Source organism: Ursus maritimus, unplaced genomic scaffold (genome assembly GCF_017311325.1).
Source record: "Ursus maritimus isolate PB19 unplaced genomic scaffold, ASM1731132v1 scaffold_12, whole genome shotgun sequence".
In the NCBI taxonomy this organism is placed as follows: domain Eukaryota; kingdom Metazoa; phylum Chordata; class Mammalia; order Carnivora; family Ursidae; genus Ursus; species Ursus maritimus.
Window position 1 is genome coordinate 5,689,635 of NW_024423564.1, and position 27,395 is coordinate 5,717,029.

The following is a 27,395-nucleotide window of genomic DNA, read 5'->3' on the forward strand; positions in this document are numbered from 1 at the left end:
GCTATCTCTCCTAAGGACACCTTGGTCCTCTTTCCAATTCAAAATTCCATTCAGTGCCTCCTTCAAGAGCCGCTCAGTCCGTACCTCGGAGCTGGAAGGGCACTCGGGGAATTTGTTTGCCTTTGCCCTCATCTCCAGATGAGGGAACGGGGGGCCCAGACCCTTAGGAAGCCTGTCCAAGGTCATTTAAAGAGCAAGGAGTAGAGCCAGAACTGCCCCTAAAGTCCGATTCAAAGGAAATGAAAAGGTCTTCTGGATACAAAGACGTTTTCCCTGAAATGCTTTTGCTGCTTGCAGTTTTCCTCATTAACTTGTGATCTTGAAGAGTGCAGAGAGCATCTTATTCAGCGTTGTATATACTTGGCACCTGGCGTGGTGCCTGGTACATAACAGACCCCAGTAAGTATTTGCTTAAGTGTAAATAACAGGATGTCAAGCCCTCAAGAGTCTATGTTTATATGTTATTAGCATCATATCTCCCCACCCCACTGCAGCCACTGCCTCACGGTGTTAGATGTCAGACAACTGGAAAGGTCTAAGAATCTATGAGAGCTAAGCCCTGGGTTCTAGGAAATGACGCCTTATTATTTTAACAAAAGGCGTGCCATCAGGATTGAAATGGGATCTTCCTAACACAGTGAAGGTCAGAGCTAGAAACCCCTTCTTTTTCTAGGATAAGGATTCTAGGATAAGAAGCAATTCTAGGATAAGAAGAATAACATAAGCTCGGAAGGGTTGTTATTCTTCAAGGAAAAAGCAGTCCTGTTCCGTGTGAACTTCGGGGCCCTTGGCATGGAGGTCTTGCGCTTACTGAGGTGGTAACTGACAGTGACCAGGTAATTGCTAAGTGTCGCCAGGGCTGGTGTAGGAGCTGTGCGTGTTGACTGGGAGACAGACCCTAAGAAGTGCATCCTTGTGCTGTCAGTGACCCCATGGACTCACATTGAGTTATCTAGTTGCTAATATTTTTTTTAAATGGGGCACTTGAGTTCACACTACCACGTGCATGCTCTCGAACAGCACCTACCCTGTTGTGTTTTAACAAGTTGACGAGAAATCTTCCCTGCAGTACTCAGCTTCCCCAAGGTGTGATGCACGTCTTTGTCCTCCATGGATCCCAGTACTTTAGACAGTCCCAGGTTATTAGGAGGTGGTCAAGAAGTATGGGAAAGAAGAAGGAAGGAAGGGTGGGAGGTGGGGGGCAGGGAGTAAGGAAAGAATGCCAGCTTTCCAGGTTCTTCTGTCTCTAAGTTTTCAGGATGGGAACTAGGAAACTATAGCCAAGAAAAGAGGGTGATACATGTGGTAACTGTAAGTAGTATCATATGTGGTGCCTATGGTGACACAAGATTGCCTTTTTAGTCCTTTAGTTTTATGGGCATGCAGTAAGCATGCAGTAAAGTTTTCTTGAATGAGTAAATCGTGTGAACAGAGTAATGGCACCTTTGACCAGCAAACTTCATAGTAACGGGTTCCCCCTCTCCCCCAGTTCTTGCTCTACCTCCAGGCTCTCTTCCTGAGCACTACCAAACTGCGCCCCACCCCAGAGACGCATGCGATATTAGAAGACTCGTTATTCCACCTTTCCTTTGAATTTACTATCTAATGATTTCCTCACTAACAATCTGCTCTTCAAGTCAGTCACACTTCAGTTCAATTCCTCCAACACCAGATTATCCAAGACAGTCTCTGGGTCTTCCACACATGAACAGTGTGGAATAATAGTTAATAGTTATAATAATTACTATTAGCACAGTGATTATTAATTATTAATAACATAATAATTAATAGCTATGGAATCATTGAGGTCCCAGCTGGATCATCTATCAAAATGGGAGCATATTTCATCCTATCAGCCAAAGTACCAGGAGATCCTTGGTTAAAAATGAGACCCCTGCACGAGCATAAGCTTGTTGACTTAAGGGCTGGAAGGAACCTTGAGAATCAACCACTCCCATTTTTTTTCAGGGGAAAAGCAGGCTGAGAGGTTAAGGACGTTCCAGCGTCCTTTGCTAGTTATAGCAGAGTCAGAACCGGGTATAAATGCAGTGTTCTTTTCAGTACACCCATTCATTGCCTACTGGAACACAATTTCTTCTCTCGTTTGCCAGTGCTTTAAACCTCCTGATGGAAGTTCATCTTCTTAGATGTAAAACCGATATGGACAGATCCTTGAGATGCTGGCAAACAGAGAGCTTGATGATAAATAGGGAGATGATGCAAGCATGGGGGCTGAATCCAGAAATAAATCATATCTTCACATAGTGTTTACAGAAATTGCGTTTTGAATAATTTCCATAGAAATTATTTTACCCACCACAGGAATGTTTCTCCCTCCCACAGGGATTTGACCGAACAGAAAGAGAAGCAGAGTGGAGGAAAAGCAGTAATTTAGATTTATATATAAAACATTAGTTGGAACCTAAGTAATAACCCTCAACTAATCAGAATATTTTATGCATTCTGCTTTTTAGTGGAAAGAGCAAACCACAAGAAAGCCGGCATATATCAGAGATTTTTAAAAATGCTTCCAGGGCTTATTTTAGGCTTTAAAAATTTTTCCCCCAATTCCCTGCACTATCTTTAAAATATCCCACTGCACACCTCCCTCTTCCTCCTCACATGTGTTCATTTGTCCATTTAATCAATCTGCCATATTTATTGAGGTCTCCTCTGATGTCCCAAGTAGTCTGCTAGGTCAGAGATGAAAATGCAGTCTTGCCTTCAAATGCAATGCCTGGTTAGAAAGTTATCCTAATAAGATTTAGATTTTTATCATTATTTCTAGTTCTGTAGATGGATAGGACCTCTGTACTGAATATTTCCATTTGGCCTTCCAGATCCACTGTTACCATTTTGCAGCCCGTTCTGGGCTTCTGTGAGATGGGGGGTGGGGGAGAAGGACTGATGTTTATGGACCAGATAAATCATGTTCCTTTGTCCTGAGGGTCAGTGAATGGGAGGAACCAAAAGATCAGATCAGAGGATGGGAGGAGAGGGAGACATGGCTATTGCCCCTATGCCATTACCCTCCTCACCTCATTCCCCACACCTGCCAGGCTGTGGGTGGCTATTGGCTACCTTCCTCTCCCAAGATCACAGCACCTGCTGGATAACCCTCTCCTAGAACTCTTGGGTTAGCAGCTGTTATATAAAGCATTGTGATTGCCAATTGCAAAATAATGTGTATATTTTTGAGAAATAACAAAAGCAATACGATTGGGACCTAAAGCAGCTAGAAAGAATGAAAATGGGTCAGGATACTCTTCTTGCTTACCCTTTGAAAAGCTAGGTGGAGGGGCACGTGGGTGGCTCAGTCCATTAAATATCCAACTCTCGATTCTGGCTCAGGTCATGATCTCAGAGTTGTGAAATTGAGCCCCATGTCAGGCTCCACACTGAGCGTGGAGCCTGCTTATGACTCTTTCTCTTCCTCGCCCTCTGTCCCTCCCCACACTTGTACATGTGCGCTCGCTCTCTCTCTCAAAAAAAAAAAAAGTATGTAGAAAGCCATTTCATGGTCACAGTTGGGTGAGAAAAGTTTCAGATTCCCTGTTTTTCATAAACATGTTTTCATAAACTGTTTTCATAAACTTAACCTGTTTTCATAAACTTAACCCTGCTGTGACAGGATGACAAGTAGGGCCCATTTTATTTGGTGGAGAGCAGCTGCCCGGAGCAGTCTTGGGAAAATTTTGAGGCCCATTCTCAATATTTGCATGTCAGTATCTGCCATGGACATGGGGTCAGGGCCTGTGCTCTGAAATGTGGATCCTGACTTTAGTACCTATGTCTGCATCTCTAAATGAATCTAATTTGAGAGAAAACAGAAACTAGTTCCTAGAACCACAAGAGTTACAATGTATGTCGTCTGGCCCTATTTTAATTTTTTTGAGTGTAGCTGACACACAATGTGGGTTTCAGGTGTACAACAGAGTGATTGAACTTCTCTATACCATGTTATGCTCACCACAAGTGTAGCTACCATCTGTAACCACACATTATTACGATATCATTGATTATTTGCCCTATGCTCTGCTTTTATTTCCTTGACTCATTCATGCTGTAACTGGAAGCCTAGATTTCCCACTCCCATTTACCCATTTTGCCCATCCCCCACCCTTTCCCCCTCTGGTAACCATCAGTTTGTTATCTGTATTTATAGGTCTGATTCTGCTTTTTGTTTATTCATTTACTTTGTTAGATTCTACGTGAGTGAAATCATGTGGTATTTGTCTCAGTCTGACTTATTTCACTTAGCATAATACCTTCTCAGGTCCATCCATGCTGTCTCAAATGGCATGATCTCCTTTTTATGGTTGCATAATATTCCTCTGTGTGTGTGTGTGTGTGTGTGTGTGTGTGTGCGCACACGTGTGTGTGTGTGACATCTTCCTTATCCACTTGTCTATCAGGTGACACTTAGGTTGCTTGCCTATCTTGGCTACTATAAATAATGCTACAATAAACATAGGGGTGCAGATGATCTTTTCAAATTAGTGTTTTCATTTTCTTTGGAGCCCTCCTATTTTTACTCACTTTACAGATACGAAAAAAAGGCACCTGAAGGTTAAATGATTCACTGAGATCAGTAATGGGGCCAGCATACAAATTTTCTCTGAGTTCATGTTCACTTCTACTTATTAAGGACAAAAAGTGAAGAAAATCACAGCTGATGGCAACTGTCAGTGGGTTTTGGGAAGTCCAACAGAATCTAACTGGTTAAGATGGGATTTGACTGAGACAGTGAGGTTAACACTCTCCCTTGTTTCAGAGAGTTCAAGGTATCTTTATGTGTTGTTTTTTTAGAAGGATCAAGATCTAAGCATTGTGTCTCATTTCAGTCATTCCTAGCATCACACCACAGAGATAGAGTGTGGGAAGGGATCAAATGGAGTCTGATTACATAGACGAAATAGAAAGGAGCCTATCTAAAACAACACCAAGAAACTTTGTTGAGACCTAGTTCTTTTTGTAAAACATAAACTCAGAACTGGAAAGCCTGTTCACCCACTATGAAGTAGCTGGGAGCAAAGGGTGATATTTAAAAATAGAATGAGTGTGCACGTAACATACAGATTTTGTCTTCAGGGCCATTACCTTCTGGAACAGATACAGCATGCAAACGGAGACAACAAAGTAAAATGCTCTTCTGAAACTTCAACTTGCTAATCTTTAAGCTCCATTTCTTCATGCAACATGTGTCCTAAGACTGAGGGTGAACAATGGGGATAGAGAATACTGAAAGTAGTCTTCTGCATTTCTAGAAAATTATTTTCCCTATTCTGGATCCATACTTATGGGAGCAATTCTCTATCTTCTTTGAAGACCTGTACTCTGATGTTGAAACAACAGTATGGAAAGAAAGGTATAGAGAGAAAATATTAAGTATGAACAGGAGTTCCAGGGCCTGCACCATCCCCATATAATCAGTCCTCTTCCTGGTACGAATGCTAAGGACTCTACAAGTAATGGAGTCATTTCTCTGAAGATCAACACATGCAAATTATCCACTTATGTCTGCTCTCTCTCTCCCCTCCTCACCTTCTCCCACCCGCAACTGTCAAGTGGGAAAGATAGTCCTTAAGGTTAAAAGTTGAATCTGGAAGAAACTATGGCCTTGGCCCTTAATTCTAAGGAAAGTGTGCTCTGAGAAAAATTCTGTTTTGCTACCCATATCACAGGTATCATCTTCCAGGAAAAAAAGTGATAGTAATGCCTCCCTTAAACACCCTAAGCCCCTCCCCCAAAGACCAGATAGGCCTCCGGTTTATTACCCTCCCACAAAGAATATGGTATAATATGCACTTCCCCCAAAACAGCGAGGGAAAGACGGCATCTTTTAATGTTAGAGGTGGAGAGATGAGTACATCAACGCTTTAAAAATCAGCCATTTAGTTGCCTTGACTTGGAAGCATGACACAAATATATGCCTTTGGGTGAAACCTTCCTCTTGGATCAGCCCTAGCCTTATCTACTTCATTTTATAGTGGTGTCACTTAATGTAGAGCCCTTGTCTGGAGATTATAGTTCTTTCTATCCCACTCTTATTCTTTGTGTGATTTTTGTCAAGGTACTCAGTATCTTTGGATGACTTTCATTGCTCTGAAACAAGGGGCAGAACTAGAATTAAGCCAAAGGAGGGGGGGGGAGAAAGAAACAATCTCCCAGTCATTACTATGGTTTCACACATACTTTAATGACACTTGGAAGTGACCTCACTCAAAGGTAGACTCTGTCTCACTTTGATTTAGGTCCTTAGAATTGAGTCCAGCATAAGATAGTATGGCCCTATCCCAAATTATGAAGAGAAAGGTTTACTTCCAACTATGGAATCTCTTCCTCTATATTTGAAAAACATATTCAATATAAAGGAAAGGTCAGAGGTGAATGGGTTGTGCTTTAAGTAAGTTTTGAACGTAGATGCCATCTAGTCTTTGCAGTCTGCAAAATTCTTCCTTAAGTGAATAAATGTGTAGGGCAACTCTCCATCACCTTGATCAGCATCTAATACCAACCTGACACTTAGAATTAAATTAGAGAAACAAAATTAGATACTTTGAGACTTGAGGGCTGATTATACTACTAGAGCTAAGAGTGGATTTAAACTCTTTCCTTATCCCATTTAAATCTAACTAGATATAAACTCTCCATTACCGAGGAATAAAGGTGTGTCTGCAGAGGTGGAGGTTCCCCTTGATGTTCTTGGACAAGGAAACCTAATCCTTTCTTCTGACACACATGGTTGCAATAGAAAGCGTTCCCCAACTGCCAGTCTGGTTTTAATCTATTGTTTCAAGCAAGATGGGATTTGCAGGGAATGTTAAGAAAAGAGCAAAATTACCAGAACTCACTATAAAATAAAAGTGTTGATGAGAAATCAAATTTTAAACAAGTTTTCAAAATTGTAAGCACTAACATCTGTAGACATACAGTGTATACCATACACACTATATAAGTGTTTAATTGTATCTAAAGCCTGCTTTAAGTAAAACATTTCTATCCCATTTTACTTAAGCTCATTGGCTTATCAAATGATCGCAATGTGAAATACTGCCAATACAGTGATGCTTCACTTAAAAACACTGTTGGACAATGCAATATTCCACAAGTGAACTTCTCATGTAACCAAACTATTCCTGCATTATGCAAACTTCTAAAATGTTAATCACTTTGTATGCAAACATTTCAAAAGTACATTTGACAAGTTTTCATTGAAAGATACCCTGAATGACATATTTTCTCCTGAAGATTCAGGATTAACATTTAAAATGCTTGTTAAATTATGCTCATTGTAGTGTACTTCTTAGAAGCGAAGATGGTGAGCTTACACAACGGTGAGCTTTATCAGGATACTTTCCCAATGGCAAATGGTTTCAGAATGCCATTGTAAAAAAGTACAAAAGCAGATGAAACTAGCTTGCTTTAAGTAAGTCTAGCGTCTTTTCTGCTGTCAGCTTTCCCTCCTGGATGTTAAAAACATACAAATCTCTGACGATTAGTTACATATTTTGTCAAAATAAAATTTAGATTTAAAAGATGTGCCTGCTCTGTGCTAGGTGCTGGGGGAAATATAAGAAATACAAAACACAGTCCTTGTCCAAGGAGCAACCTGGCTGGCTGAGTGACACTCAGGAGTCATCAAGTCACCACTGCGATGGGAAATAATTTCTTACTTCTAAGTTTGAAAATAATGTACTTTAAAAAATACAGACACCGAAGTGGTTCCACTTGTGCTCGGACATACCTTCTTCAATGGGAGTATGCCTTGGAAATATCTCCTATGGAAACATTATCAGTCACGTGAGTCTTTGTAGATAAAAGACTAAAATTACTGCTTGAGGAAATAAAGTGGGCAGGACTTTGACAGCTTTCTGCTGTAAACCTTGTTTTATTGCTAGGTTTTATGTTATAATCCAGATGGCTGAGCATGTCAGAAGTCTAACCTTACTAATTCCTAGGGTCATTTAATCTAATTAATATCTGTAAAAAACTGTATTTTAATGTTTTGCTGTATATATGAGTACAAAATATTTAGGCCATGTGTACAAGGGATACTGTGCATCTTTATAATGATCAATCATCACTTCCACTGGCAAGGCCTCTTAGCTGGGTTTCAGGAAGACCACATTTTTGGGGTTTTAAATATTTTTTTGACTATTTTTAAAAATTTCCATCATCTGCCCATTTCTATTCCACAGACTCTACCTTGTGGTCTCAGAGAGTTCCTTACTTTCAATTACCATCCGTTCTGTAGTTTGGCTCTCTCTCCTGGGTTCCAGACCTACTTAACGGTCATCACATTTGCAACTATTCCACATACCTCAAATTTATGAGACAAAACCAAACTCAACTGATTTGTTTAAGAATAACACTTGATTTTCTTAGGTTTTTGTTTTTGGCTTTCATCCTTCCAATTTCTTCCCTGCTTATTTCTACATTACACCAACTGCGCTTGAATTTCACCAGTACAAAGCACCACTCAAGAGATTTTAATGTATGGTTTTAATTCATAAACTTTGTCTTAACCGGTTAAGATTTCAGTTAGTTTAAGAGTACGGGCATCCTTATTCCATTTATCTCGTACCTCTCCCTGTGGAAATGTGTTAATTTTCAGTATCTGTTCAATAGATAAACACAAGAAAACACATAAAGGAATTCTGACTAATCTTTTCCTGTTATATGTTTACTGATAGGTTCTTTTCTGTCTGGGAGCTTTTTGGGCGCATTAGCAGAAGCAGGAGTACAGTGTTAATTCTTCTCATAATTTAACCCAAAATGCAAACAATTTCTTCTATCAGGTATCTACCTTCTGAAGCCCTCCCTGGACCAGGCTTTAGCGCCACAATTTTAACCACCCTTCTTCCCCTATCTTGGGGTTTGCTTCTTTAACATCTAGAAGAGTGCATCGTTTATCTACCTGCTACGCATTAGGCCGTATAAGATAGGGGTACCTAGCAGACGGTAGGGTTTAACAAAGGTTTGTAGATCGAATGAATTAATGAGGCCACATAAGTCTCAAAGGACCACTTACTGCGCTCTAACAGGATTGGGTAGGCCCCATTCCTAGAGACACTTCTTAAAAGCTGCCTTTGGATGGCCGGAATCCGAAAGGCAATTTACTTCACTTTCTTCCAGTCTACAACGCTGCTACTAATACCCCGGAAAGGGAATCTCCCACCAGGAGGCCCGCACAAAGAGTTGGTCTCCAGGGGAAACACTAGCGCCTAGCCCCACCCCGTTCCTGTCCCCACCTGCTCTGCAAAGACCGGACTCCCGCACGCAGCCGCACAGAGAAACGCCCGGAAGACCAGAGCGCTTACGCAGCAAGCAAAACAGCTGAGACTCAGGGACTGGCTCTCCGGGCAGACGTCACTCAAGTCAATACGGCTCCGCCCCTCTCAAAATGGCGATGCGCTCAATGCTGAAGGCGCGTGGGTGCTGGAGCTTCATCCGGGCACTTCATAAAGGACCCGAAGCTGCTCAGACTCCTCAGGTAACCATAGCTGGCCTTTCTCCCGCCAGCTTGCCATCCCGCTAGGTCCTTCTCGTCTCCTCTCCCTCCACTGGTTTCTTTCCTCCCGTTTCCTCTGGAGAATACCGAGCGGTTTCTCTCTTAAGGTCCACTCTCCTAAGATTCCCTTCCTACTTGGAGCGTGGCGACGTTGCAAGGATGCGCGATGATGTCACGCGCCGGGGTGGGAGGAGCGCCCCTCCGCTTGCCCCCTTGGCCTCCGTCTCTTTCCCTGAGAGCTTGGCACCGCGGCTGTTGCCGGGCAACGCGGGAAGCCAAGTCCTGTGTGAAGTAACCCGGCTAGAGCGCCGATCTTTCCTGAGCTGCCCGCCTTCTCGTGGTCCTATTACTATTTCACCCTCCTTTCTGAGGGGCCAGCGGAGAAATTAGGAGTCTTGTGAGGAATCGGACGATTTAAGTCGGAGCAGCCCCTTGACATCCTCCTCCTGGCAGGGCGGCATTTCAGTGTCAAGTGTCAGTGCGTCTTCCACTCCGGCTCCTCATTCCCCAAGGTAGACCTGCATGGAGCAGGCTCTGTGAGGGAGTTACAGCAAGTTGCCAAAGTGCATCGTTCTGTCCTGCACCTGGCAGCACTGCTGTCACCTTTACCGTGTCGTGCTGGGAGCGTGGACACTGGCTTCCATATTTATAATTTTTATATATGTGTGTGTATGTGTGTGTGTATGTATGTATATATATATATATATCCCCTTTCACTCAGATATTTACTTCACTCATTCAGACATTTACTAAATGTCTTCTAAGTGCGATCTTGGTGGTAGGCACATTGCTGTACATCTCTTGGGACGTATCTTCAGGGAACTAGGAAGAAACTTGGGATTCTGTGATTATTAGGTGATTTATTGGCATCCTTGCTTATTCGTGGTCAAAATGCATAGGTGTGAGGATTTTGTGTGGTAACTGGTATATTGGAAAGAGCACTAGACTTGAAATTAGGAAATCGAAGATCAAGAGATTTGTTTGCCACTTGCTAGCTTGTGGGACATGGCAAGTCAATCTCACAGGATTTGTTTTCTTTAGTAAAATGAGTGGAGGAAGGGTGGGACTGATTAACCCATTAATGTTCCTTCAAGCTTTGGAAAATCTGTGGCTCCATGATTATGAAGCCAAAGTAAAGCAATGAGATTAATTATGAAAACCAAGATTTGAGTTTAACCTGTTTTTCCCCATCATCTCATAAATTAATGTTCTGTTCTTAAGTTTTCCTCATTGATGTGGACCTCCCAAGATTGATTTAAAGATAAAGGAAATACTAGAGAGCTCTTTTTCAACAAAACAGCTACTTAAGCGTTATTTTAAATTTCAGGCAGCAATGTTAGGTAAGAATTGATTTAAAATTAGATAAATCCATTCAATGAAGTTTGAGGGTTTGATTCTGCAGAATCAGAAATGTTTGTTTACTATTTTATAGCTAGCTAATAGCATATTAAAACCTGTGGTACCAAAGTAACTAAACCTTAGATCCAAACTTCCTCTCTTTCCAAACCCAACAGGGGAGGATGTCATGAGAAATAGAAAATCAAAAAGAAAAGGAAAATAAGCTAGAACTCACTAATGACTGCTCAGGGAATTTTAGGGCACTAAATTATTATAAATGCTAAGAAAAATTTCTTAAACCTCTGTTATTGTTTCAGTGGAATTAATGAATATGGTTATCTTAAAATTAATCAACTGCTAATCTAGATAGTTTCAAAATGTAGACCTTCCAGAACAGATTAATGTTTACAAACCCTTAATTTATCATTGAGTATGATAAGAATTAAATGTAAGCTAGAGCATTTCTATTAAAGTATAAATCTACATGTAATTTCCAGTCATTAAATATGATGGTTTGAAAGACTAATGTAGTCTTTTGAAAGACCAACTGAGAAAAGATACAAAATTGTTTTCATAGAGTAATTATAATATTGTTTGTAAATATAAATTTATATAAATATATACACACGAAAAAAAAGACTGGAAGGAAACAACCAGTTTTAACTTTTTTTTGTTTTGCTTTGGTCTTCCTAAATAGTGGATTAAAAGTCACTTAAGTTTTCTTCTTTAAGCTTTCTGTATTTTCCACATGTTCAAAATTGAAGATATATCACTTTTAGACCCAGAATAAAGTGTTAAAGCATAAATCTCCTTATAAATGCTTAGTCAGTAATATCATCTGTGATACTTTAGATCTCTAAAGACCTAAAAAGATACTTGTCCCACAGTGCTGTTATTAAAATGGCCTTAGAAAAGGACTAGAAATTTATGGGTACTTTTCCTGTATGTATCTTCTTTTTCTCTTGAAAAGCTTCCTTTGAAGTCAAAGCGATTTTTGTGAACAGATGCAGAAATATGTGAAGGAAGAATTGGATTCTTAAACCAGATGCATTCGACATTTTTATGATATCTCATAACCTTTGTAGAAAACAAAAATTATTTTGCAAGAGTATAGTCTAATAGAAAATATATTTTTATCCTATGGATGATTCTATCAAAAACTAAGAAATAACCAAGTTGCTTGTTACTAGTTTGGTTACTCAGTTACTCCCTGAGGTGAGAGGCAAAAGTGGGTGAGCCAAAGCAGTGCTGTGTTGGAAACTATGACTGATAAAGTATTATGATTCCTAGGTTGTTTTAATGTTTTCTTTAAAAAACAAAATCTTGAGTAATAAGGTTGGCATTGAGGACCTTGAGTTATCTCAAAGGTAGGCTTTTGCCCCTCGAGGCTAGAGATAGATTCAAGTTTAAAATAAAAATTAGAGAGAAACCAGGAATAACAGTGTTTCTAAGCCATACTCATTGTGAGCTGTCTCCAATTTATGTGAAAGCGGTTTATTTTGCCAGGTGTTACCTCACAAAAAACTGTTGACGTTTGACAAGATGAGAGTAGTCACAGAGTCAGAGGAATGAAGATTTGACATGCTACGTTTAAATATTGATGGCATTAGGTAAATTTAAGTCTGTCATCGTTGGCCAAACACAGAATCCACACTTCTTGAAGCCCTAACTTATGGTGTTGTACCAAGAGTGAAATATTGATGGTTAGTAGACTTTTGCAAGAATTATTTGTAATCATTCAGTGTAAAATGTCCACATTTTGTTGCAGTTGAACAGCACACTTTGCTGTTAGCTGTCCCAAGCTGGGTGTGGCCAGTATTAACGGACTGTTCCCAATGTTAATGGCTACCAAGTTTAGCCATTAGATGAAGGACTCAAGCCTGCAAAAAAAAAAAAAAAAAAAAAGGCAATGTGTTAAATTATTGTTCTTGTATTCGGTTCTCATGACTAGGCTTTTCAAACAATTGCTTTTTTTTTTTAACTTTTTTTCTTTTAAAATAATTTCAGATTTACCAAGTTGCAAAATTAGTACATAGTCTTCCTGTACATCCTTCACCACGCTTCCTTTTACATAATCATAATACAATGATCAAAGCCAAGAAATAAATTTGGTACAATACTAGCTAAAAACCCATTCAAATTTCACCAGTTTTTCCACTAGTCTCTTACTGGTCCGGGGTCAAATCCAGGATCCCCTGTTGCATTTAGCTGTCATGTCTCCTCCAATTTATGGCACTTCCTCAGTCTTTCATGACCTTGGCACTTTTGAAGAGGATTGGTTAATTATTTACTAGAATGTCTCTCAATTTGGGTTTGTCTGGTGTTTTCTCACGATTACGTTATGGATTTTGGCAAGAATACCATCAAAGAGAGACTATTCATAACAAGGCTTTAAGGCAGGTATTAGCACCTTATTTTAAATCATGAGGAAACTGACTTTAGTTAAGTAACTTGCCTAAAATCACAGCGCTAATTAATTGTGGAATTAGGATGGTAAAATTTACTATTGGGATTTCATTCCCTATTTTGCAATAAGTATTTGTTGTTGTAGGTTTCTGTGATCTTAATGACATTAAAGTGGGGTAGTGTTCCCAGTGACTTTTCCCTTAGCTTGTCTCTCTCTGCTCTGTATTGTGCCTCCAACTCGCAACAAGAGCTAATCAGCATGGAGGGCTATCAGGAGCATCTGTAGCCATCATTTTGCAAGATAATAACTGGGCTGGTTTGATGGGACTACTTCATCTCTGTGCTTTTCTTAGAGGGTGTTGCATGGACCCACTTGAACACCCCTTTTAAGTTCAATCAGCCTAGGAGTCCATTCACTTAAAATCTTCTTTAGATTGGTTTTCCTTGCAAACTGACTTAGCTTATTAGAAATAATAATTTTTAAAACTTTATTTGAATAGATAATGGAAATTACTGATGGTAACTGATGAAAATATAGAGGAGGAACAGTAAGTGGATGCTGAGGATTTTTGCTAGTAACTGTTCTGGCATCCACGGCCAGGAAATGCTAGCAGCAGTAAGGCTGCTCCCTGAGATCCTTTCTCAGTCTGTCTGTTGCATGGCTGCAGGTTACAGAAGTGTCTGCAGAGGCTTACACAAATATATATATTTAAGCCTATATCCGTACATAATCCTGTCTTTCAGAAAAGGAATGCACATTTAGCTAGCATCTTCTATATGCTAAGGCCCTGTGCAATGTGCTATACACACTTTTATCTTATTTTCTTCTCACAACAATCCTGTAAATATTATTCTACCCATTTTATAAAAGAGGAAGCTAAGGCTCTGAAGGATTAGGTAACTTTCCCGAGTCAGAGCTAGTAAATGGCAGTACCAAGATTCAAATTCAGCCTCGTCTGTGCTTTTTCCACGTGACCAGTAGTATTCTCTTACCAAATAAAATCTTGTATCAGTCCCTGTTAGATAAAACATAAAAGCAGAACTTTTCTGATTTCAGGAGTAGAGGGGTAGCTAGAGCCCTGTTGCTTGACCTCATCGCCCCCACCGCCCTACCACCCTCCCTCCACACACGAAACAGCGGCCCCAGAGATGGTGCCACACAATCTTAAATTTCTTATGATGACATTTGAAAAATACTTCAGCTCCCAAACATATCCAAGTACGTTTGTTGGCTGAGGGCCACATGTGATGGATGAATTATGTTCTAGGAACTGCCCCGAAAATAAGTAGTTTGAGAGTATTCACTTCGACAGTGTGTGTATTTTATCAATAAAATGCAACGTATGTTCTATTTATATAAGCTGCACAAGCACTGAAGATATTGGTAGTCAGTTTTCCTTCTTTCCTTCTTTCTTTCTAAACACAGCTTACTTCTGCATAATATGCTGATCTTTGTGCGCAAAGAAGTTTCTCTGGATTCCCTTAGTCATTATTATAACTAACCCAGCCTCTAGCCTCCTCATAAAGCACACTTATCCAGTTCTGCTCTTGATTCCATTCTACCACTACCTCTCAGGGTTCAGGAATTTCTCTTTTAGAGACTGCAACATGAGGCCTGGGGCTTCTTCTTGAATTTCCACAGGAGCAGTTTACTCATAGAGGGTGGAAGCTGTTCTGCCCGTGCGAGACGCTAGATGCGGAGAGAGAATTTATAGGCACAGAGGTGCAACATTGACTCCAGCTTGACTTAATTTAACTCTGCTCGAGCATTTACAGTTTTCTCTATATATCATCTCTTAGCAATACCATATCTTTTATTCCCAGGAGGAGGCATAACACTTTTTCTTAACTTCCCAGCTTACTGAATGAGTCAAGGTCATATCAAGGTCTTCACAGCACCCTGACATCTAAGTTCTATTGGGCCTCTAGCCATTTATCAAAAATCATCTACAGCTTTCTTTTTCCATGGCACGCAGTCATCCTGGCATCTATTGAACCTACTTCTGGTTGGCTAAGGAACTGCCTTTTGACTGCCCCCTTTGTCTCCTAAAAGGCAAAGTTAAGTCACCCTGATTTCTAACCATTGGAGATTCTCACAATTTCTGCTTCTCAATCCCTTGCCCTCTAGGCCAGGACACCAGCCAGCATGCAGGGCTGTCAGTTTCTCCTTTTCATTCCTGGTCTGCTGATCTGGCTGTGACTCACTATAGGGCGGGGCAAGTCCACTGTGGGTAGAGCCCTGAATGAATGACCTTGGTTCCATTGCTTCTTATCCCAGGTTTTTAGGGTGATAGTTGTAGATTTTTCATTAAGGTATTTGACAGCATAAAATAAAATGATAAATCTCACCTTGCAAAACATTTTCAAGTGGAATCTATTATTTCCTATAATATCCTGTTCTAATACACCACTTTTTAGTCTGCAAAATGCTTCACATATTCTTTTAATCTTGATTGCAGCATACCAAGTTTCACTATTTAGTCATCTAAAATTTTGACTCACTGATTAAATTCTCATTGTGTCTTCCAATTTTTTTAACCAGTTGTAATGATGATGAATCTAAGTAAATATCGGTATTCCTTAAAGTTTTAGTTCAGTGGATGTTATTTTCATATTTGTATTGAAATCATTTAGTGTTATTATAGACACAATAGTTATTATAAGCACAATTATGATGGAGGAGGTGATACTAGCACATATTTATGCTTACCATGTACCAAGCAAGGTTTTAAGCACTTGACATGCATTAGCTTATTTAATCCTCACAACCCAATGAGGTTTGTGCTAATATGAACCCCATTTTGTCGATGAGAATAGTAAGAGGTTAAATGACTCACCCAAGATCACATAGCTAGCAAATGTTAGAGCCCAGATATAAACCCTGGTAGCTTAATTCCAAAGTCTGTACCCTAACTGTAATAAAATGCCATTAAACAACTCAACCCATGATAATATGCAGATAACTGCCTTGTAACTTTTAAATTCGTTCTATGAAAGCCACTTATATATCTTGCCATGGTGACACGCAGAGTAGAAATTATAAATCATCCTTTGTTGTCACTGTTCCTATACTCTTGTTTGGCTCGATGAATTATGAAGAAGGAGCAAAGCTGTCTTGTAAATTTATCTCCATGTCTCTATTTGGCTACTGCCACTAGGATTACCATGTGTAAAATAAGGGCTTTAAACACATGAGTCCCAAGGTACATGTAGGAAGTTCTGTTTACACACAGTCGATAGCTAAAAGGTCAACCTGTGCACAGCCCTGCAGGCAGAGGGGAGGTGGTGAGTGCTGGAGCTGATGGATGACCAAGGGACCACTATCTAGGGTCTAGTTGGGATTTATGTCAAGAGTACTTTCTTCAAAAGTAGCAGAGGTGCAAAGTGGGGAAATGGGAGAGATGAAAGTAATTAGTGTTGTGGGCCATTTCTGCAAGTGATAAGTGAGAATTTTATGCTAAAGGATCCTCATTCCAAGGAGCTTTTAAAGGGGTCTCTAATTCAGTAATTGAATTAAAGTGAATTGTTTCCTGTTAGTACATCAATTAGGATGCTGTTGAGGTTTTAAAATGAGCAACGTTGAACAGAATTTGTTTTATACACCCAAGGGCTCCTCATGACCTTTTCCTAATATTCCCCATGAACAAAGACTGCATGGTCCATTCTATTTTATAGTTATTCAGGCCCAAACTTTACTCACTATGTTACCTTGGGCCCCTTTTGGGAAGTGGGAGAATGGAGAAGGGATATGGAGCTGTTTACTCAAATCCCTGATTTGGATTCCTGCCCTCCCATGGGGAGAATGGGCTAAGCAGCCAGTTCATAAATTTGCTGGAAGACAGAAGAGGTCTCTTGAGCAGGGGCTAAGTGTGCAGGATGAGGGTGGAGTCCCAAGGGAGATGTTAAGGACCAGACTATGTGGAGCCCTTGCCAGTTCTGGGGAGAGAGCCAGGTTGGCCCTCCGTGGATACTAGTTACCTGGCTGTCTTGGTTGTGAAGGAAGATCCTTCTCTGCAGGCAGGCAACTTTGGCTTTCCCAATGGCTGGCAACTTTCCAGCCACCCCCATGCCACCAAGCTGTGAAACTCAGTAACCTAGAGAAGCAAGTGTCTAGAGAATAAGCAGTCACAGGAACATTATACTTGTCATTTTAAAGTTTACTGGTCCCTTCCTAAGAGGAAGTGTGATAAAGCAGAAGGTACGTGACTCTTGGGATCAGTTAGGCCTGGTTGTACCAGCTGTGTGATGCCAGGCAGGTTATCTGACCTCCCTAACTTTAGTTTTCTCATCTGTCAGGTATTCATAATAATGCCTTGTAGAAATATGTGGATTCGAGATCCTGCCACACACACACACACACACACACACACACATATATATATACATATATATATAGCACTTCCCAAAAGTCCTTTTGCCAGTGCATAAAACCTAGTGGGTCCTTCATGCTGGATGATGATTATTTCTTAAATTACATATAATTCTACTCAGTGAACTTTCTCTCCTCTACCCTTATCTGTCTTAATAATTCTTTGATTCCCCCATCACCACACTTTTCTACCCTTCCATCTCCTCCTCCCCAAAATCAGTCTTATCAGAATAATCCTCTTAAAGCAGCAGTCTAATTATGGTTTTCCCCTTGATCAGCAACCTTTGGGGGCCTCTAATGAAATTTAGTCCCCTTAGAGCTTCACATCAAGACTTTCCACAGTCTAGATCCAAAACACTTTTCTAGGCCATTGCTGTCTTACATGGATCTTTTGCCTTGGCGTTCATAGAATTTCCAAGTTCGCTCAGAGCTCTTCCCTTTTACTTCTTTGTTAATGCCACTGTCTCTTCTTGGAAAGGCATTTCTTCCCATTCTTATTTGTCTGTATTCCACCATTTTAAAAAAATGAAACAAAAACACACAATTCCGGACTTCAAGTTCTATTACAAAGCTATAGTGATCAAAATAGTATGGTACTGGCACAAAAATGGACATGTAGATCAACGGAACAGAATAGAAATGAATCCACAAAGTATAGTCACTTAATCTTTGACAAAGCAGGAAAGAATATCCAATGGAAAAAAGACCATCTCTTCAACAAATGGTGCTCAGAGAACTGGACAGCAACATGTTTTAAGAAAGAAAGAAAGAAAGAAACTGGACCACTTTCTTACACCATACACAAAAATAAATTAAAAATGGATTAAAGAGCTAAATGTGAGACCTGAAACCATAAAAATCCTAGAGGAGGACACAGGCTGTAACCTCTTTGAGACTGGATGTAGCAACTTTTTTCTAGATATGTCTCCTGAGGCAAGGGAAACAAAAGCAAAAATAAACTATTGGGACTTCATCAAAATAAAAAGGTTCTGCGCAGCAAAGGCAACAATCAACAAAACTGAAAGGCAGCCTATGGAATGGGAGAAGATATTTCCAAATGGCATTTCTGATAAAGAGTTAGTATCCAAAATATATAAAGAATTTATCAAATTCAATACCCAAAAAATAATCCAATTAAAAAATGGGCAGAAGACATGAATAGACGTTTTTCCAAAGAATGCATACAGATGGCCAACAAACACATGAAAAGATATTCAACATCATTGATCATCAGGGAAATACAAATCAAAACTACGATGAGATATCACTTCATACCTGTCAGAATGGCTGAAATCAGCAACACAAAAAACAGGTTTTGGTAAGGATATAGAGAAAGGAGAACCCTATTGACTGTTGGTGGGAATCCAAACTGGTGCAGCCACTGTGGAAACCAGTATGGAGGTGCCTCAAAAAGTTAAAAATAAAACTATACTATGACCAGCAATTGCACTACTAGGTATTTACCCAAAGAATACAAAAACATTAATTCAAAGGGATTCATGCACCCCGATGTTTATAGCAGCATTATCTACAATAGCCAAATTATGGAAACAGCCCAAGTGTCCATCAACTGATGAATGGATAAAGAAGAAGTGATATATATGGAATATATATATATATATATAATATATATATATATATATATAAGGGGGGAAAAGAGAGAGAGAAAGGCAAACCAAGAAACAGACTCTTAACTATAGAGAAAACTGATGTTTACTGGCAGGGGGTGGCGAGTTAGGGGGGTTGGTGGGGGAGATGGGTGAAATAGACGATGGGGATTAAGGAATGCACTTGTCATGATGAGCACCAGGTGATGTATGGAAGTGTTGAATCACTATATTTTACATCTGAAACTAATATTACCCTGTATGTTAGCTAACTGGAATTTGCAACAACAACAACAACAACAGAACTTCTCTATTGGTTCCAGAAAACTTTGTTCTGAAGTTGGCAATGATTGTTCCCATTTTGAAGTTTTATAGGATTTTGTACCTTCCCTACAGAAATTAACACATCCTTATATTCGGTCTCTGTTTATAGGTACTTGCTTTAGGACAGATGGAGAGTGTGCTTTTTTTTTTTTTTTTTTTAGACCTTTTATGAACACTCCAGCAGGAAATGGCTTATAATTAATACCAGGGTTCCACAGGTGCAGCCTTAGGCGGCCACTCAGCAGGCAGATCTTACCAGAAGTATGTTCATGGAGACCTCCAGCAGTCATAAATGCTGGGGAGGGAAGGATTCTTCCTGTTGTGCCTCGGCTATGATAACTATATGTGTGAGAAAATGAGTTATTACTTAAATTTTTGGCATAATAATTCCTGTAACAGAAAGAGCTCAATAAGTATTTGAGTGAATGAATTCAGTGAAAAGTAAAGCCAAGGAGGTAAGACAAGAGAAAATGCGTACCATTGGCATTTAGCATATTGTTGAATTTAAACTGTACGTTTTTATGTATCTAATTTTAGAAGATGTTCAGTGTTTGCTGCAGTTCATAAATGACCTGGTAATTGTCCTAAGTATCCAGATATTTATAAGTGCTTGGAAGATAATGCCAATTTTATTTCAGTGATTTTCCAAGAAGGCTGTAATTTCCAAGTTGTTGCTATAATGGACTTTTATTGCTACTCTAGCTCTAACTTTATTTTTCAAAGGCATAACCTCTTATACTTCAGTTTGCTACTTCTACATATCATTAAAGTTTGTTACCTCTGTGTATAGGAAAGTATAGACATACTCAGGATTAAGATGAGAAGATTTTATTTTGAGCATAGTTTTGCCTCAGAATACTGTCTGGTTCAGTAAATGTGCTATATTATCTATACAACAACTGATGTTGTGTTTTCTAATATTATAAATCAAGGATTCATGCAGCTCGTGAAGGAAATAAAAAGCTCTTTTATTGTATTAACATTGCCTTTTCTCTTAATTGTCCATCTTAAGTCCCTTGAAAACAACCTGTCAGACTGTGCCTAGTACCTTTGCTCTATTGATCTTGGTATGCCCTACATAGATTAATAGCCTTAGGTCCCACTGCACTGTTACAGTGTGTAGACAGTGAGGCCATTTGTAAGCATACAATTTAATGCTGTTCCATTTTTCTGTGCACTGTGGTAAGAGGAGAGCAGTGTGATTCAAGCAGATTTTAATCTCTATTACAAAGAGCTAATATTTTCTTCTTTTTAAAGTGGCCAGTGGTATTTTAGTAGTCGATAAGGAAAGTTTTATTGTTATATTTGTTACCAATTTTTCCTTTACATATTTAATAAAACCTTAAATCAACCCAGCATAATCATAGAACTGTCACAGAATGTCATGTCTGTTAAAAGGATTGCAGCATCTTCCAGATAAGTCTGTGACTACAGTGGCCAGACATCTTATTAAATCAGGGACCAGTTATACCCATAAATCTTTAAAATGTCTTGCAAATTCCAATGTTTCAGCCTCCATATGACATCTCCCACATTGTTTTTCACATTCTAAAATGGAAGAGAGATTCTGTAGCAGACCATGTGTCCTTAATTTTGATTGGGAATATATTAACATATCTATGACTCAACTAGAGATACAGCTTATGCTCTAGTCTTATTTTTCTGTCTAAATAGCAGACTTTGGAGTCAGACTTCCATGATACCTGTCTTCTTGAAAGCAAAATCCCCACCTTTAGATTTGGAGATAGGGTCATCCAGCTTCCATTTGGACCACATGTTAGGAGGGCTTGGGAGAGAAAGTAGTGAATCTTCAAAAAGGAGTAACAAAGCTGTGACTACCGATAAGATTACTGCCAGCTGAATAGCACTTAAATTTGTGTCTTCTTTAGCGAGATCATCAAGAAAAGCGTGTAAAGTGGGAAAAATAATTTTTAAAAATCAAGGGTTTTTAACCCTCTGTAGGCTGAATTCTAGGAGAGAGCCCAGAGTTGATGAATCTGAAAAAGAGACAAAGATGGGAGAAGAGTTACTGGAGTGTGTGTGGATCTAGGGATTTCGAGGGGTTAGAGGATTTCAGACTCAGTGAAGAGCAAGATAGTGGTGTGGTATAAGGACTAAAAATTATCTGCTGGCATGTACAATTGGAATGTCACTAAAGATGTAAGCAGCTACAGCTTTAGAAGAGTTATTGGTGCAGAAGATTAATTACAGTGAGACAGAGGCGAGGAAGTGAGGATTGTTGTTTTGAGGAGCCTGAGTGAGAAGGAAGTGTCAGAGAAGAGGAAGAGAGCTATAAAGAATGGTCTGACCAAGCAAAGTTTTTGGTGGTGGGGTCTTTGAAGATGGAAGCGACTTGAGTGTGATTAAAGGAGCCAGTGAAGAGGGAGAGGTTGAAGATACAGGAGAGAGATGGAAAGAAACAGAAGAAATGCAATCCAGAGCAAATGATTAAACATTAGGAGAGAGAGATCAGCCCTGAGACTGGAGGAAAGATGACTGTGTGTCTAGATCAGTTTGCTGGGAATGGGATGGGAAATCAGGGACTCCGAAATCTGTTGGGTATAATTCTCTCAGGGGCTTACCTGAGGATATGAGATAGGTTAGTGGTTTAGTGTATGGACTCTAAAGTCTAACTGGGTTCAAATCCAAGTTCTTCCACTTGATAACCAGATGTCCTTGGGCAAGTTACTGAACCTCTCTATCTCATTTTCTTCATCTTCATCTTCATCAAGGTGAATTAAAAGTTAAAAGCTTCATATGGACTACGAGAAACAAACTGAGGGCCTCAGAGGGGAGGGGGGCGGGGAATGGGATAGACCGGTGATGGGTAGTAAGGAGGGCACGTATTGCATGGTGCACTGGGTGTTATACGCAACTAATGAATCATCAAACTTTACATCGGAAACCGGGGATGTACTGTATGGTGACTAACATAATAAAAAAACATTAAAAAAAATCAAATAAAAGCTGTTAAAAATAAAAAAATAAAATAAAATAAAAAGTTAAAAGCTTCAGTTCTGTGGTCAGACTTGTCAGGGTTCAGAGCTGGTAGGCTCCACCACTTTAGTCCCTAACTAGCATTATGTGCTTGGCAAGTCACTTAATCTTTCTGTGTCTTAACCTCTTCATCTGTAAAACAGAGACAATAATAGTATCTACCTCAGAGGACTGCTGTGAGGATTAAATGAGTTAATATTTATAAGTGTCTAGAACAGTACCAGGCATATGGTGAGGGGTATGTAAGTTTAAAAAAAAGGATTCAATAAGCAGTGTTGAGAGTTGAGAGCCTAAATGAGATAAGAAACCATAAATTAGATTTATAGGTAAATTCTGCATTGCTTTGAGATTTTTCACCAAAAGTGCTTAGCCACCAGGGTGTGTAAATGAAGAACAAACTCTCTAGCCTTGATCCAGGTTTGGCCTTTTATGTGGCTGTTGAGACTTAGTAGCAAGAGCAGTTAGGGTTGCAAATGAGAGCAGAGTCCAGATGATTGACCTTGGAGCCAGGCTAGGTAGGGAAGAGGAGGGGACAAGTAGGGACTGCTGCACCAGGGAGGAAAAATGGGAAAATCAGAGGCTCTGATTCCTAAATGAACTTTGGAAGTAGGTATAGTGGAAATAAAAGCAGGAAGAGTTGAAAACTGGAAGGTTTCAGACTGAGTGGAATATTGACATTTATGATTACAAAAATGGAGGAATCATGGTGATGATAAGGTCCAGTTGCTGACCATGGGAATAGGTGGTTGACTTTGGAGAGACCAAACAAGTATATTGAATGCTGGTGTATTGCAGGTGTAGTGTACCTGATCCTTGAACTCTCTTGTATAATGGAAGTTAGGGGAGAAAGAGTGCCAGCTTCCCAAGCCTTTAATTGATGTAGGAGAGTTTTTAAGAGGTGGGAACATAACAATGAAGGGCTGGATACATGTAAATAATTATTCTTCTCCAATTTTTGTAGCCATGTAAGACATTTTGGATATTTATGCCCAATGTCTCCTGAACCATTAAAAGACTGTTCAGTGGAATATTTGGATTTGTCACCTGGTAAACTGTATCCACATCTCTAATTCATGGAAGTAAAAAGTCATGAATATTTTATTTCTATTGATGTGGTCAACAAATATTGAACACTTAAAATGTGCAAGGTGGTAGAGATAAACCATTGAAGAACATAGACAAAAATCTTACATTTCAGAGACAGAAACAAATAATAAAAAAGTAATTAAAATATATAATATGTTAGATGATAATAAGCGATGGAAAAAAAGCAGAGACAGGAAATGGTAAGTACAGTTGGAGATTAGGTGGTCGATGAAGGCTTCCAAAAGGGTGACATTTGAGGAAAGACTTGAAGGTGGTAAGAACATGTACAAAGTGGATATCTGGGGGAAGAGCATGCCAGGTGGAGCAAACAAGAATGGAAATGGGCTAATCTGGCATGTTTGAAGACCAACAAGGAGACTAATGTGGCTGAAGAAGAATGAGCATTTTCTTTGTTTAGCAAATATTATGTAGTACTTAGTATGTGTTGGATACTTCTCTAAATACTTTGCAAATATTAAGTCATGTAATTCTTATAACAACCCTATATAAACCCAGTGCTAGTGCTGACAGGTGAGGATCTATAAAATAGATGTTAAGTAACTTGTCACAGGAGCAACAAAATGCACATAGCTAAAAAGGGGAGGTAGTGAGGGTTCTAACTTTGGGTTGAATATGCCCCAAATAGTAGTAGGACATGAAGTCAGATAGCTAATAGAAAGGTGGAAGTGGGGGTTCAATTGTATAGAACCTCAGAAGCAACTGTGAAGACTGTCTTTTACATGAGTTGTTGGAAAGCCTTCGGAGGACTTGGTTTAGGGGAGTGGTATGATCTGATGAAGGTTCTAGAGCTTACTCTCACTTTTATGTTAAAAATAGAATGCGGAGGAGCAAGGATAGAAGCAAGGAGACCAGTTAGGAAGCTAGTACAAGATCCAAGCAAGAGACAGTGGTGGTCGGACTTGGATGAGTAGTAAAAATGGTTTCATGAGAAGTGGTCAGATTCTGGATATTTATTTTGAAGGAGATAAAGCCAATAAGATTTTCTGATTAGATGTAGGATGAAAGGAAGAAAAGAGTCAAGACCGATGGCTTTTGGATAGAGCAAGTGGAAGAATGAATTTGCCACTTACTGAGATGGTAAAGACTGTGAGAAGAACAAGTCTTTGGGGGGGCAGATGAGGAGTTGAGTTTTTGAGATGTGGAATTTAGATGCATAGGGAACATCTAAGTGGAGATGTCAGGCAAACACTTAGATTCATGAGACCAAAGCTGAAGGGTCAGGTCTAGATGGAGCTATAAATCTGTGAAGTTTTGGTATAGAGACTGGGTGCTTAAAGCTGTGAGACTGGGTGTGATCACTTAGGTGGTGTTTGTAGAAAGAGAAGAGTCCAAGTACTAAGCCTGTGGGCATTTCAACATTAAGAGATTAGGATGATGAGAAGAACCAGCCAAGACAATAGTAGCCAGATTAGGAGAAGGAAAAGTAGAAAAAGGTGACATCCAGGAGCCAAATGAGGAAAACGTTTCATAGACCAGTGCATGTGCATGTGTGCACGCACGCACACTCAAGTCCATGCACACACCCACGCACACACCACATATCATCTATGTATTTGGAGTGACAGAGTACCAGTCACTTTTCTTTACTGATTACCATAGTCTCTACTTGCAGGAAAATTTAATTAGAAAACCAGATTATTAAATAAGGTAGTTTGATAGGTGGGGAATCAAAACAAGGAGAGTTCATTAGATCACCTTATTGGCTAGTGTAATCCAGTTGAAGAACCCAAAGCTTCATCTGCATTATGGGACATACCTGCTCCTTGGGCAACATATTTTTGGTCTGTTTCACAGCACCATTTCCCTTGGACAACTCTTTAAAACACATGGCCAAGGTTTTCCCAACAGAGTGCTTTTCTAAGCTGCTACCCTCCAGGGGACATATTCTTTCTTTAGATATGTTAATGTACCTCATCTTGTTTCTATTAAGTCTTGTCCTCAGAGTTCTTATACTTTTTGGGTTGGTGGGGGGAGGTTACTATTTCCTTTGATTAAAATGTGGACCTTCTACCAAGAAAAATATGTATATAAATTCTCAGAACTTTATGTGCAATTTCAGAAGTCCATAAACCATGGTTAAGAACTCCTTTAACCCACAAAAGGTAATCTATTTCTTTCAAATATTGAGCCTTCCTCCTCATTGCCTTCTCTGCTGCTAACCAGTTACAAAGCTGATCTTATGATCAAGATTGGATTTTTATGTGCAGTTGGTTTATAATGAAGTATTTGTGGTACTTCAATACGTAAAACCTCTTGTCTGGAGAGTGAAATAGACTTTCATACCTATTCCTTTCTGTATAAATGGCTTCATAAATGAACTTCTAGTGTATGCGGTAACAAATATGTAAGGGTCACGCTAGCCAATTCTGCAATTCTTTCTTTAGTAGGGGTGTGAGAATCTTACTATAAGAAGCTGCTGATTACATATATATATATATTTTATTAAAGTTTTGGAGGAAATAGAGCAAGATTGAAAATATTTACTCGAAGGGCAGGGGAAAAAAAAAAAAAGATGCCCGGAATATTAAGAACAACACTCATCTGAACTTCACAGAAAGTGTCATGAGGTTGTCAATGATTAGAACTGATCAGATATTTGGCTGTCCTTTTCAGCCAGAAGATGGATTTGAACCAGATTACCACAACCATGGTTTAGTTTTGAAGAGAGAGAGAGAGAGAAAAGCCAATTATTTGTCTCTTTGTTCAAAGGCTTTTTTTTTTTTTTTTTGGTATCATAGATCTCTGAACAGCTAGTAGAGAATCCAGCCTTTCACATCCATTAAGGTTAGCTCTGAAACTGTTGAATTTGATCTCTTCCATTTGCCATCTGGATACAGTAGAGAAAAAGCTATTCTGCATTGGGTTGCTGGACACCATCCAGAAAATAATATGTCAGGGGCATCAAAGGCTTGAGGCACTTGGTCCAGTCTGTCTAATGATCACAGGCAGGGTCTGCTCTCCAGTTTTGTAGAATGTTTTATTTTTGCAGTGACAATATATATCCCAGTAAAATAGATCACAAGGATTACTGCCAACCTGTCAGAGCTAGGATTCTTCCATCATAGACTTCAAAAAAGGACCAGATTTTAATTGGGCAAAGCTCAATTTCCAAAATTGAGGAAGCTCCATCTCATCCCAGTCTATCTCCCTTTTCTTAGGGAGGGCACTTCATGCAACGAGGGTTTTAATTCATAGATTGTTTCATCCCACACCCAAATGCCAAACTTAATGTCTCCTTAAAATCGACCTCATTTAAAGTTGTATTCCTTATTCTCTTTATAAGTGGGCCCAGTATTGGCCAGCTAATGACCATATTGGCGGCTTTCCAGGAATCTGACAACCACATCACATTATTCACACCAACTGGAGCCAATTGTGGCCGGATTTTTTTCTTTTTATTCTGTTATTTAAAAATGTGAATAGGAAGCAACAGCAAGCAATGGCATGTCATTCAGTCTCCTCTGGGACTGGGGAGGAGCCTTGCATAATAGGACCTGTAATATCAGGGAGCATATGGCTATGTTTTAAGGTAGCTGGAGGCCATCTAACTCTAAGCGCTGATAAAGCAAGCTTTGGTTTGAATCGCTGAAGGATGTACTTAGGGGTGAATTTATAGCTTGTGCAATAGGTAAAAATTGTAGGACAACTGCCATTTTGTCTCTTACCCAGGGAAGAGATGGCAGGAAGAGTTGCCAAACCCTAAGCACAGACATGACTTTTCCTTGTGGACGGA

General features: G+C 39.6%; 1 protein-coding gene across 1 annotated transcript in view; it reads left to right on the forward strand.

Annotated features, from left to right (window-relative positions):
- The first annotated feature begins 8,509 nt into the window (after nucleotides 1–8,509).
- Nucleotides 8,510–27,395, forward strand: part of WARS2 (tryptophanyl tRNA synthetase 2, mitochondrial) — a 96,550-nt gene continuing 77,664 nt past the window's right edge. Inside the window, exon 1 of the mRNA XM_008706359.2 lies at nucleotides 8,510–9,496. Coding sequence (XP_008704581.1) covers nucleotides 9,407–9,496 — 90 coding nt within the window. The 5' untranslated portion in view covers nucleotides 8,510–9,406. The remainder of the gene's footprint in view (nucleotides 9,497–27,395) is intronic.